This window comes from Crocodylus porosus, unplaced genomic scaffold, assembly GCF_001723895.1.
Source record: "Crocodylus porosus isolate Cpor-Errol unplaced genomic scaffold, CroPor_comp1, whole genome shotgun sequence".
Lineage (NCBI taxonomy): Eukaryota > Metazoa > Chordata > Crocodylia > Crocodylidae > Crocodylus > Crocodylus porosus.
In genome coordinates, this window is record NW_017728951.1 from 30,279,211 (window position 1) to 30,293,039 (window position 13,829).

General features: G+C 39.6%; 1 protein-coding gene across 4 annotated transcripts in view; it reads right to left on the reverse strand.

The window, feature by feature from the left end:
* The window catches only part of MYOF (myoferlin), a 114,589-nt gene that overhangs the window by 77,709 nt on the left and 23,051 nt on the right, over window positions 1-13,829 (reverse strand). For all 4 annotated transcript variants that reach the window (XM_019555883.1, XM_019555881.1, XM_019555882.1 and 1 more), the window contains exons 4-11: window positions 12,576-12,684; window positions 12,124-12,214; window positions 6,175-6,335; window positions 5,793-5,921; window positions 3,047-3,109; window positions 2,909-2,959; window positions 999-1,029; window positions 421-536 (exon numbers count right to left, since the gene is read on the reverse strand). In XM_019555883.1, coding sequence (XP_019411428.1) covers window positions 421-536; window positions 999-1,029; window positions 2,909-2,959; window positions 3,047-3,109; window positions 5,793-5,921; window positions 6,175-6,335; window positions 12,124-12,214; window positions 12,576-12,684 — 751 coding nt within the window. The remainder of the gene's footprint in view (window positions 1-420; window positions 537-998; window positions 1,030-2,908; window positions 2,960-3,046; window positions 3,110-5,792; window positions 5,922-6,174; window positions 6,336-12,123; window positions 12,215-12,575; window positions 12,685-13,829) is intronic.

The window sequence follows — 13,829 nt, forward strand, 5'->3', positions numbered from 1 at the left end:
GATGATCTCCCGAGGTCCCTTCCAGCCCTGATGTCTATGAAATCTATGAAACCTATGAAAATATATTTAGTGCTTTCAAGCTACAACTATGTATTAAGTAGGTAAGGACCACATTTTCTAAAATAACTAATGACTTTAGGTGCCTCAGCTCTTTGATGACTAATCTACCACTCCTCAAAGGGACTAGATTTTCCAAGAGCAGATGCTCAGTACCTTTTTAGAAATCTCACTCATCTAATGCGTCTTAAATTAGATACCCCAAATCACTTGCCACTTTGAAAATGTTGGTGTTTTATTTTGGCATTGAATCTTGGGCTTGATTCTACCTGGCATGAATTAACCAGTATAAAATATACCATGTATATGAAAAGGGGGTCTGGATAAATTGGGGGGAGGGGGGAGTCTACAAATTAAACATACTGGTGGCTCATCTCCTGCTCCCAGGATGAACATGCTGACTTTCATATACCCCTTAGCTCCTGAGTTTGCATCTTCAGGATCACTCAGTAGAAGCCATTTCCTTATCACTGCATGGCCTAAAATGAAGGAAAATAGCTTATCTTACACACAAAACAGAAATACAAGGAGTATAAGCAAGGTCAACTATCCCAAAGCAGAACATTTACAATAATTGCATATTTAAAAAAAAAAATTCTTCCTGATTTAGAAATATTTCAGTATTTTTACCCTAAACAAGAAATGCAACTGTGTTAAAAAGCTAGGTGACATAATTCAGGGGTATTATTTGCTCCCACTTTTTTCACATTCTAATTCTATGAATGAATTACAGCAGAATTAAAATTCTTTTGGAGATAATGTAATCTACCTGTGCTGCACTTGTTTGAGGACCACTGAGATGAGTTAAATTTTGGTGCCTTTTTTGATTAAGATCTATCTGACCCATCTGTCTCAATGAAACCCAGTGAAAGTCACAGCCCTTTTAATTAGTCTTCAATTAGGAAAGAGTGTGAATTCAGGCTCTGAGGTCATTTACTTACCAGGCTCATCATAAACATAGCCAATGTCAATCTGAAATAAAGATTACAATATTATCTCCTAAAAAGCAGCAAAATACAGTCACTAGAAATATTCTTTTTTTTTTCATTTGCAGATTTGCAGAGTAAGGCCTAATTTCTCTCTGTTTTTCTGGAGTGTTACCATATTGTTTCTATGGCAAAGAAATAGAAACACTGTATGACATACTCCTGTGACCATTAGTAAGGGAACAGAAACAATACCTTCCATTTAACAATACAGGATTTTGAGTGGGTGGTAGGAAATGCAACAGTCATGGAAAAGAGAAGAGAAGAGAACATGCACAGCTAAATAAGGGTACTGGCTATCCCCTTCCCCTTTCCTCAGATCCTTTGTCTTTCCATTGGCAGGGGAACCATGCCAGCTCTATATCTTCCTCAAAAGATGGCAAGGGGACTGATTTGCAAAATATGCTGAGTGACATCCTTGAAAGTGGGTGGAAAATGAGCAGTGAGAGCCGATATGGTAAGAAGGAGACAGATTCATTGAGAAAAAGACTCTTTCCTCCTTCAACAACAAAGCAGTTACTTAGATACTGAAGCTAAAAGGGCCCAGATTGATGTAATTTATCCCATCAGCATGTATTCCATTAAAGAAGTGGTATATGGTATAGAAAATCTACTTCAAAGTAACACTGATTTGGGGTTATGATAGGAAAGGAATTTAACCAATAGGAATTACAAGTGTTGTTTGATTTTTTTTTCTACATTGTTTTGGGTATAAATTTCTGTATCCACAGATACTATAAATTCCTAAATACCGTATCCACAAATATTGGCAGATATAAATAACTGTCATAACTATGTTGAAATCAATGAAGTCATGGAAATTTACACTGGCTGAGGATTTTTCTTTTAACCTCTCTTTTACTAAAAAGACCTTTTGAAACAAAATAACACCTTTCTGTGTAATTTGAACTTGCGCCTCTCAGGATGCAAAACACAATACTGCTCTGAGCCAATAGCAGCTATATGCAAATTTTTCTTCAACATTTAGGTAATCTAGAGCAGCTGACAATAATCTTCTGCACAAGTTATTTTGCCCTTTGGAGATTGATTCATTTTTCTTTTCTTGGCTTGCACAGATTTATAGGGTGTCATATAACACTTTTATACTTTTACCCAGGGAAGTTTGTAGCAAATTAGCTTGTCATTTATGACTGCTAAGTAATACATATTGTGAAAACTTTTGTGCCATACTCAGAATGGCACTGGGGAAGATTTATTTTATTTATTCATTAGATGTATATGCTGCCCTTCCCCCAAAAAAGCTTACGGAAACTTACAATAAAAGACAAACTAATTAGTGAACAAAGTTGATGCAAGGCATAAATATACCTATTCTGAAAAGTGGCTATGTAAAATTGGCACTCTGCTACTTAACAGATCTGTTCCTTGCTTAATCAGTCACACTTCATGACTTCAATAATAAGTTTCTTTTTTTGCTGTTGTTTTTTTTACTATTTCTACTCTACAGTTGGTACTATAGAGCCAGTACAGATAACAAAACTCACACAATAAAGTCAAATAAAATTATTCTATATATTACTCTCTATATAATTATTATAGCTAAAGGCGGATTTATGACTACTGAAAATTAAGTTACTTGGTACATATAACAGATATGACTTGCATGAATAACAACAACTAAAAAATAATTTTCAACTCAAACAATAGCACTGTCTACCTCAACATTACTGGTAAGAGCAAATGCTCTGAAGCATTAAAAGCAAAACAGTACCAAGGGCATTTTCTGTACTGTTCCATATATATTACATAAGAACACTATTAAAGCAGCGATTTTAAATAATTTTTCAGATCTTCCTTTAAGTCACTAGTTTAGGCATGGTATAGGAATATGCTCATATACTCACCTTAAATTCTCCCATTAGACAGTCTGCTCGTAAAGAGTAAGAATCATACACCTAAAATGGAAGAACAGGAATGAAACCTTTCCTACTCTTTATGCAGGAATATCCTGATTGTTTCTAGCATGTGCTATTTCTCCTTACCCGAATGCTTATTGTTTCATCAAGCAGCTCTAATGGGGTCATGTGGACATTGTAGAAAAACATCTGTTACAACAAAAATAATTCAGAATGTCAGCTTCATGATTAACAGATATACAGAATGCAAAACAACAACAAAAAATAGTAGCATGTAGCAACCTAAAAGTTGCTAAAAGTACTGGATGGACAACTTCAGAGGTTGTTTTTTATTCACTAAAAATACTGGATGGACAGCTTCACAGGTTAAAATCCACTGTTTACCAAAGAATAGGTATAGAAATGTGCAATTGTGCTACAAGCTTCCAAGCACTGTCCTGCCCTTCAGGAGCTGAGAGGGCAGTTTTGTCTTCATTACCTAATTGATCTCTGGCCTCTGTGTCTCTGCCATAGGACTAGTTGGGGACTTGTTGACAACTAACCTGTGAGAGTAGTTTTAGCAATCTCCACAGTTGGAATTTATGCCTCTTCCCACAGGAAGAAAACACAGATTGTTTTGGTAGCTGGAGGCTCTGGAGTACTTGTTTATTTATGAAATATGCTTAACCAAAACCCACCAAATTTGATCTTCCAGCTCAGCACATTATCCAAGAGGTGGGGGAGGATCCCCAGAACTACACTATTTCACCTTAGCCTGCTCCCTGATGTTAAGGCTGACCAGGAAATGGTTCAGATCCCAGTGCAACCAGCTTCATTTCATTTCCTGTATATACTGCCAAAACATTACCTATGCCAAAAGCTGTAATGTAATAAGGGTTATACAAAACACATCATCTGGGGCTTCAGCTGTGCTGGTGGGGACAGCGGGGGGAGAGGGGGAAAGGTTTTTCTTCAGAAAGAAAGAAGTTGGCTCTTTCTGATGTTTCGACTCCTTTATTCCATAAGAACTGTGCAAGACAGACTGGGACTTTCATTTTCACATTATATGGAAACAAAAATGAATGCCTCACATGTCATTATAAAAATCATAAGTAAGCAATACTGAAGGGGTTACCATGATCATCTAGCCTGTCCTCCTGTAGAGTAGAAGGATACCTATTCTTGTTTTAAAAACTTCAAGCACTGGAATGTCCACCACCTCCCCTAATTTGTTCCAATGTTTAATTGGCCTAGCCTAGAATTTGTGTCTTGAACTTGAATAATTGCAACCCCAAGCTACTGGCTTTTGTTATATCTTTACTTGCAAGGCTGAAGGCTGAACTGTGTTGCCTCCACTAGTATATATCTTTTTCATCTAAGCAGCTATACAGTGATTACATCATCTCTCTCAAAATCACTTCAATACACTTCTCAAACGTTTCATGATATGGTTTATCTTGCAGCTTTTGGATCATTTTTCTGCCCCTCCCTTGATTTCGCTCTAGAATTTCCTCATCCTTCTTGAATTGCAGATACCAGAACTGGACACAGAATTCTAGTTTTAATCTTACAAGTGCTGTAGAAAGAGGCAGGGTCATATCTTTACTTCTATTTGATAGTCTCCTTTTTATATAACCAAAGATATAAAAAGCCTTTTTAACCACAGTATTGTGCTGAAACTGATGCTTTGACAATTTTCTACAATGCGCTCCAAATACTTTTCCAAGTTACTGATTTCTTATTGGCTTAGGCAGATGTTAATTTTATCCTGCTTTATCTGCTATTTTTAAAGTGACAAAAAGCCTGTGGCCACACATTCAGGCTTTTTTTGTCCCACTAAAAAATGACAGATCTGGACCCAAAATTGTGGATCTGCAACAAAAAAGTTGCTGTTTAAGACAACAATTTTGTCACAAGAAAGTTTTCCAAGAAAAAATTAATGTGTGGACAGGTATTCCACCACTTACACATAGTTCCCTGCCTCTCCCTGTCCCCTCCAAGGAGGAGGGAGAGTGGCTGGATCCTTGATAGTCCACCCAACAGCAAGCTGGTTAGGGTACCCAGTGGGCTGGGACTAGGCAGAAGTTGCTTCTGTCCCAACCCAAGAACAGCCCCTTTTCTGTCCCTCACCCCACAGGAAGGGTAGGGGGAAGTGGTAGGGCTGATGCGGGGGGGGAGGAGGAGGTCTGCACCACTGGGTGGCAAGGGTGACAGCAATCCATGTCAGCAATGGCAGCAGTGACTGACTAGGGGGTGCAGACACCCCTTCGGCTCCTGCTGCCATTTGCAGAGAACACTCTCATCTTTGCCTCCATGTAAACAGTGGCAGCAGGGGCTCATCAAGGGGCACAGGACCCTAACCAGCCTCTGATGCTATGGGGGATTTCCCAGCAGTTCCCTCACCCCTTTGATGGGGCTTTTGCAAATGGCAGTGGCAGGGGTTGATCAGGAGGCAGAGACTTGAAATGTTAAAGGGCTCCCATGATGACCAGAAGCTCGGAACTTGAAAGTGTTCCCAGGCAGCACAGGCCAGTGTGGGCCAGCTCTTAGGCTGCCCGGGAGCCAGGAACTTTAAAGGACTTGCAGGAAGCCCCAGCCCAAGGAAGGCTGCTGCAATGGCAGTCTCTGGTCCCAACCAGCTGTCGCCACAGTACGTCCTTTTTGAGTCAGAATAGTGACAATATAGATATTTGATAAGCCAAAAAAAAAAAGAACCAGTGTTCAAAATTAGCCTTTGTTTGATTGCCCCCCTAACTCTTGCTTTTCCTAAGCTCGACAACAATAAAGTAAATTGTGATGTGGTGTTTTGTTATGTGGTATCACAGAATTGTGTTAACTTGACAAGCCAGCTAATTCTCAGATACAATGAAATACGTGTTCTCAAAACACTTACCTCATCAAAATATGGATTGTTCCCTCTTTTGATTCTTGTCCGATGTGTCTGGCCACAAACATGAACTTTGACTACTGGTTTTATGTTATTTCCAGACAACTGACGACCTTCAATGACCCTAACACGAATCTGAAAAAAGTAAATACACAGCCTGAGACAAATGATGTCTATGCAGTGTGTGGTCATGTTAATGCCAATAGGATTTTTCCTGTACACTGTTACACCAAAGAAAATTAATCAACACTAAGGTAGCTGGCAGATTTAGAGTGCTTGGACATTTCCAACCTGCTTTTCATTTGTGTGACATTCAGGTTTTCCTGAAAATACCTAGAGCTAATTATGCCAAGCTCTGCAGAAAAAAAGCAAAGTACAACTCTGCTACCTGAAAATCTTGGGGTTTGTTTGAAAGGATTCTCCGACTTTTCTTTCCTTTAGCGATGCGCCGAGCAAGCTGGGCTTCCTTTGTGCCACTTGGAACTGCTGGGGCAATTCTACCAGCTGTGCCATCCACTTCATCCTCGTAACCTCTATCTTCTTCTCCCTCTAATACAAGGAAAAAAACAGCACAATTAGTAGGCAAATACCACAGGAGAATGTCAACATTCCCAGAATAAAATTATGAGGTCAAAGACTTGCATGTAAAGTATATTATTACTACTTTCATTATAATAAAAAAAATCTAGCCATTGTGTCACTTTTTAACTTGAAAGCTAGAGAAGCTGGATTACCTGCAGCTAATTTATATTTAAAATGCTCTCCTCCAAGATAGAGAATATCTAAGAATCCTCATGCAATCTCTCAAATGCTTGTAGCTGTTGTAAAAGATTACTTCATGTCCACAGGGCAGATCTCCTTGAGTTGAAGCTAATTTTGCTAGGAGTAGGGTGGGTTCTGACATAGTAGCATTTTAATATCAGGGAACTGTTGTAAATAAAGGCAAAAACCTGTGGGTTACCCTATTTAACAGTGGAGATTAGCACCTTCATGTTTATATGCAAATTGAAATTTTGAAGGTGCCCCAGTACAGTTTATGTTTTGAATCAGGGAAAGCTTCCATACAAATTAGTTAATCTGATAACATGCACCACTGTCATACAATAATATCTCACTGTTGCAAAACTGGTTTACAAAATGTCAAACTACAAAAGATCTGGTGTTAAACAGTTACAAAATTGGAGACTGAGGATAAAGGTAGTAGGATATAATTAAGACTTTTACAGTTCATAAACAATGACATAATTTGTGGTTTTTTTAAAAGAACCTCAAACCCTGTAACCAATATATTGTGCAGCCAGGAAAACGCTTTGTAATCCCAAAGTGTGTACCATAATTGTCCCCTAATCCTCCCATTTGAAATGAGGTGATAGTGAATTATTTAAATACCTTATTCCTGCATAGAACAACATCTGAATGTAAAGACCCAAGAGTCCTGCATATAGGGTAGCTCAGTTGGTGGGATCTGTAACTTTATTATCCAGAGACGGGGGTTATGGAAGCCTGGAATTCATGTTGATGTAGGAAGATAGACATTATAGGGCCAGTAGAAGGGGGCAGACTGATTGCCTGTACACATCATGCTTAGGGGTGGAAAGACTGCTTTTATTAGAGAGGTTCCCAGACAGCCACTCCAATTAAAACAGCTCACCATCATATGTATTAATCCCCCATGCATTTCAAAATGGCTGTAGGATGCTCTATCTAAAGCTCATTTGACAAGGTTTAGATAAAGCGCCCCTGCAGCCATTTTGAAATATGCGGGGGTTAATACACATGGCAGCGAGGCGACGCTGGAGCATTCTAAGTAGAACCCACGCATTCTAATTAGAACGTGAATGAGCACATCTACAGACAACCTACCGCACCAGATAAACTGGGCTGAAGCGTAAGGATACAGATAAACTTTAGGGAAGCTGATTTTATGTTTTCTGGCTTTGTGAATTATCTTCTATTGAATGCTTAGTCTGTGAATATGCGGTGATGATGAAAAAAATCAATCAATCGAGTCCCTAATGATCTTAGTTGGAAGTATGCCTAGATACAAAGATGAAGTGCTATACACTACATTAATCTATACATTTCAACGGCATGCAGTTAGCAGCTGTGTCAATCCCTCTCCTATAATGGCCATGTAATTTACTGGTTAGGAAGCCCCATTTATAACTTTATTTTTGTTTTTGAAACTGCACTAAATAGTCAATGTGAGAGATGGCTTACGGAGTCATGGGAAATGAACTGAATACGAAACAACTAACATTTTGCGGTAACGAGTGGCATTGAAATAACTGGAGTTACTGCATATTCTTAGAATTGTCATGTTTCATTCCAGAAATAAAGGTATTTAGCTGCATTTTCTAATATCTAGCTATCTAAGATAATCATCTATGTCAGATATTTATTGACATTGAGTTAGCTGTTTTATGATTTAAGTCAATCTTTACATCACCATATTTTGAATTAGAGAAATGTAACCAAAGTCTTTTGTAATAGTCTTCCTCTCCCTGCCATGCATGGCAGAAACCCCCGTGGACTTCAGTGAAACTAATATTTCACCCCAGGAGTCCATAATTTTAATTTTGTTTCTGTTATGCTCTGCCAACAGATACCAGCCTGATTTTTTGTTTTGTTTACTATACTGCCATTGCAAGATTAAAGGTGACATGTAACTAGAGGCAAACTGGAGAAACGGGTTTTTGTAACCACATGGAAAGGTTACACCTTTGACTTTACATATATTTCTAACATAAAACATCCTCCTCTCTCACCACTGCATTAAATCTCCATAAGCCATTGCAGGCTACACTATGAGCTGTCTGTGTTATAATAGTTTGAGTTCAGTGACACCAAGAGTCCAAAATCTAGGAGAGGCTTCAAACAACAGCATTATGCTGCACACCACAGTGGAGCAGTTAGCCTCAGGCACAAACAAGCTTTGAAAGTGCATGCCCAGCTCAACCAATACAAAACTTGACAAGACTTGCACAGTACTGGGCAGCCTCAGAAGGAGCGGTGTAGGGCAATGCATGCAGAGGAAATGGAAGGCTGGTACCCTTTTCCTTTGAGGGCTCTCTGCCTCATATTAGCCACAAAAAGTGATACAGGAGGTGACTGGCCCCTCATTGGCCCTTTTCTAATTAACTTAAAACTTTGGCTGGGAGTTTGGAATCCCTCTTTGCAACCAATATGAAAAACAAATACTCTTAATACTAGTTAAAAGAGCATAATTGATCATTCAGACCAAATTATACCCAGAGATCTGAAAATAGTCTGAAAACATCCTTTATGTTTATTTACTTTTAATATTAAAATATGTAGCATTCTTAAATTGTATGCTTCCTGATGAAACTAACAGCTCATGAAAATCAACTTCTGAGAACTAGTCCAAAACTAACTGCAAATTAGGGTAAGGTTAGGTGCAATATTTGCTATTTCATATAACCTTTTCAATAACTACGGATAGGAAATTAATGGATCAGCCCCAACCATTCTGCATAGCAATAAATTCCCCAGTCCTGCCTCCCCGCTTTGTAGTTTCCCAGCCACAAAAAGACACCTTGCATAATCTTATATGGCAAATGACGCACACTGAGCAGGTGCGTGGGGCCGCTATATCCCTCTCCTAAATCCTGCTGTTCCTTTGAACAGCAGAACCACAAAGATATTGTTCCCAATGGGCCCCCTGCACTAGCAAAGGTAAGAGAGAATACATGCCAGAATGAACAGCTTCAGCTATTGAATGTGTTGTTTCCATTTCCAGACCTCTTGTATCTTGGGCTGAAGTTTCTAATAAACCTGGTTCCTTTTATGTAACCTGAGGCACTTCAATTCATGGAAACATTTCATACTGCAGAAGGCACACACTTCTGCCAGGGCCATGCCATTCCTCCATACCAGCTTTGGCACTGGAATACCAGTTACAAAGGAACTATTATCTGTGGACACTGGCTATAATGGATAGAGATAATATAAGAGTGATATTTGGTCAAATAATTGCTACCAAACATGTACATTTCAGTTTCAGCTCTGCAGCAAAGTAAGAATCATATAGATGGAACAAAATGAAACTCACAGTGCTCTACATTTTCACTGTTTCTGTAATGATGAGACTACACAAATTATACCTGGCTTCAGTTTCAAAGGGTACTGTATATATTTCAGTGAAGAATCAGTCAGACCCCATTTGTACAGCTTTTATATAAACACAAACTTGCACTAACACACAGAAGTTAACTAGTGAAGTGCAGGAAGATAAAATATAAACATAATAAATTATGCTGAAAAGGTTACTGGAGACAAGCAAAGTAAATGTACCTACAGAAGGCATGAATACTTGGGAAGAGTTTAACCAGAAACCAAAAACATCCTCAATGAAGCAATGCTAGATCACATATATTTTTATTGTTTTGTTGCCAAACAAAATATAAACTAATATAATGCTAGGTAATTTCATTAATGTTAAAAACACCATTAAAACACCACCTTTCAATAGCAGGCAGTACTTGAGAAAATATTCCCTGGTAGATTACACCATTTGTCACATTAGTTGGATTTGGCACTTAACGTAAAGTGTAACACATAACAATATCTTCCAATTAGTAACTAGGTCCTATTTTCACTTTATACTCTACACCTAAATGGCACTCCCTCAGCCACACAAGTGCTGTTTTTGATACTTCTGTAAAGTTTATGATTCTGTTTCAGGTGCAAAGGTGTCTATATGGCTACTGAACATGCTCAAGAGGATTGCACACTGGCCAGGCAGGTATGAAGTGTTGTATGCATGCCCAGTTACTTCTGCAAGGCTGGGTAAGTCCCAGAATTAGAGATGGGCAAAACCTGTCCAATAGTCACTCAATAAAATGGATAGAGAGCAGCAGGGAAGTTTCTATCCCATTGGGAGTAGAGGTCCAGGCCAGAATATGTGGCTCTTCCCTCCAAAGCAACATCCATCTCACTGAGCCACACACTTTCTGGCTTGTTCTCTTTCCCTTGCCTCACTGCCCAGCAGTCAGCTTCAAGGGGAGGCCCAGAAGGGATCTGGACCACACCAACCCTGCAGCCTGCTGGGAAGCAGGAGATGAAGATTTAACTTCTCCCTGGATGAGGGAGACCTAGAACCTGGGTCTTCTGATTTCTGGGTGACTGCCCTAACTATGCTAATTGCCAAGAACAGGGGAGGATCCTCCTCCTTCGTTCTGTTTATGGCAGGCACACAGGCAGATGTTCAGGGCAATTTTATTCTGTTAGAGGGCGAAAGAATCACAAATTATGTATACATGCCAAAACTATTCAAAATGGCACACATCTGGGTAAAATGAAATTGGATCTGACCTTTAATCCCTGTGGATAATGCTTTAATGCAGGGCTGTCCAATGTGGCCTGTATGCAACGTGTGAGGCATTAAATTGTGGCCCCTGGGCTCCCACATGGCTGCCACTCTCCCCATTGCTCTGGATGCAGAAGCAGGGTCTCCAGGCTCCCTCTCCTTTCAGCTTCTCCTTCCTTACCTCAGGGGGCATGGTGGTGCAGCATGGCTCAGCCTACAATGCTGAGGGAGCCCAGGACTCCTGAGGGATGTGATGCAGCAGGGGGCCCACAGCTGGGGAGCTTAGGGTGAGATGGGGCATCTCAGTACATGGTGCAGTGGAGGAGGGGCCCTGTGCAGCAGCTGGGGGTTACTCAGGCACATGATGCAGTGGCAGGAAGAGCAACAGTGTATACAGTGCAGTGGGGAAGATACACAGTGTAGGAAGGGGTCCACAGGGGCCCACAGTAGAGTGAGAGGACTCACAGTGCAGTGGGGTTAAGCACTGGGACCCACAGTGCAGTGGGGGGCACATGGTACATGGTCCTGGGGGTCTATGGCCTCCACTGGTACAGCCTCGGCTAGTGCAGGACAACCCTGCTTTAACATTTTTCTCAAAGGGCACAGGATCTTCTATTGAAGAGCATGGAATGCAGTTTTTCCAACTATGATTTCTTTGTTTTTGTTGGCCTGCACTACATCACTGTAGTTCTTTATCACAGTTTCTCTGCTTGTCAGAAAAAAAGTTTATTTACTTAAAAACAATATTTGCAGTTATCTTATCTGCTACAAGCCAATTCCTATTGAAAGCAATAGCATCTTTAGAAAGAACAATCAATTTTATCAGGAAACAGTTTCCTCTGTATAGCTGTTCTGCGACTTCTGCAATCAAAAGCACATTACTGTTAGCTAGTTTAGACTTGCTTGCTTGGCATTCACTTCCCATTCTCTTTGATGAACAATTGTGACTAATCTTTTAAAAATCCGCATGACTTTATGAGTATAATGTTCTGAAAAAGAAGGAAATACCTTCAGTGTCTTCTATATTTGTCCCTCCAGGATCAGTTGGATTTGTAATGCCTGCTGGTGGCTCATATCCTACCACCAGATCAATCGTTGCCTATGTAGAAACAGAGATACACGTTATTATATGTACACTGAAAAACCTATACATGGGAATTAAAACTAGCATATAAGTAAATACATTTTCTCCAAGTATCCAGTGTAATGTTGATGTTAACAAAATAGATGCTCTATATTACAATATTTGTTATTGAAAACCTCTATTTAAAAAAAATGTTTCTATATTAAGTTCAATGTTGTGGATGTAGTCATATGTTACATCTGTCGCTCCACTTGGTGGTTTGCTTAAATTGTTAATCATTTCATCTATAAAGCCAGCTGTTTTGATTTCATATTGAACTCTCTCATTATTATTTTACTCCCTACTATGGTAAAACAAAAAGAATGAAGACACTCACTCCAGTTTCTTGCCCCTTTTCATTCAGCAAGGGAACAAGCTTGTAGGGAAGAGATCTACTCTGGTTGCCCACAAGTTCCTTAAGTGCTACCGATGCACTGCCAATTAATCTGAAAAGAAGAAAAGATACTACGTTAGAGTACACTTTTAAATATTAAGCAAATAACTAGTTAGGCAATCCCCAGCATGCATGCCAGAGTGTGGCATGCGAAGGAATTTTGTTTGGTATGCACACGTCTGGGCGGACAGCAGGGAAGTGGCCGGGGCTGTGCTGCCACAACAAGGATCAGGCCCCTCACAGCTCCCCTGCCAGCTGCCCCAGCATGCCAACAACTTATAAGTTGAGGTTGCAGGTGTTTTCAGCACTGTGCCCAAAAATATTGCTGACCTTTCATCTATTGCTAATTTGTGCCTATTAGCCTTTGGATAACCAAACAGGTTAAAAAGGTAAGAGTGCACAAGAAACTGAAAGCATTCCATATATTTCCTATAGATAAATAGGCCTATCTTTATATTTTCAATTTTAATACAACCAAAAATTAGTTAGTGGCTTCACTGAAGATGCTGACCTCTCCTGAAATACTTTTATTGCAGTGAACAAGGCTGAAACCCTAGGAAGAGGATGGGATATGCACACATATAACTATCTGAATATATATACTTTCCGAATTATTGTCATTAAATCTCTCTGAGGCATAGAGTTACCACTCACTAACTGGAAATGCTTACTTTCTTTTATTAAGTGTTTTGAGATCCTTAGGAAATTCTGGGTAAAAGTTAAGTATTATAATTGTTTTTTATATGTTGGCATACGTAGTCACATATATAAATAAAACAGAATAACATCATTGATTTATTTATTATAGGCATCAAATAAAACTGCCTTCTTGTAGACCACACAGAATATGCTTTTAATAATGGCCTTCTGCCCTCCTCTAGGAATTGTGACAGCCGGTGGCAGCAGGAATTGTGAGAGCATCTGTGAGAGCAGATTAAACAGTGGCTCAAGAGCCCTGCCAATAGACCTGTGGTTCTCAACTTTGATAGACTCAAGGCAACCTTCAAAAACCACCAGCTCTTACATTTTTCACTCACTTTTTTACTATAGAAAAAATAGGAGAGCAATTCTGGTACAACGATCTCAGGAAAACCATAACAGATCAGAGAAAATTATGCTGGCACACATCCAGGAGGGGCCAGCAGGGGACTGCATGCTTAGGGGCAACCAACACGGGTTCATCAGTGGCAGGTCCTG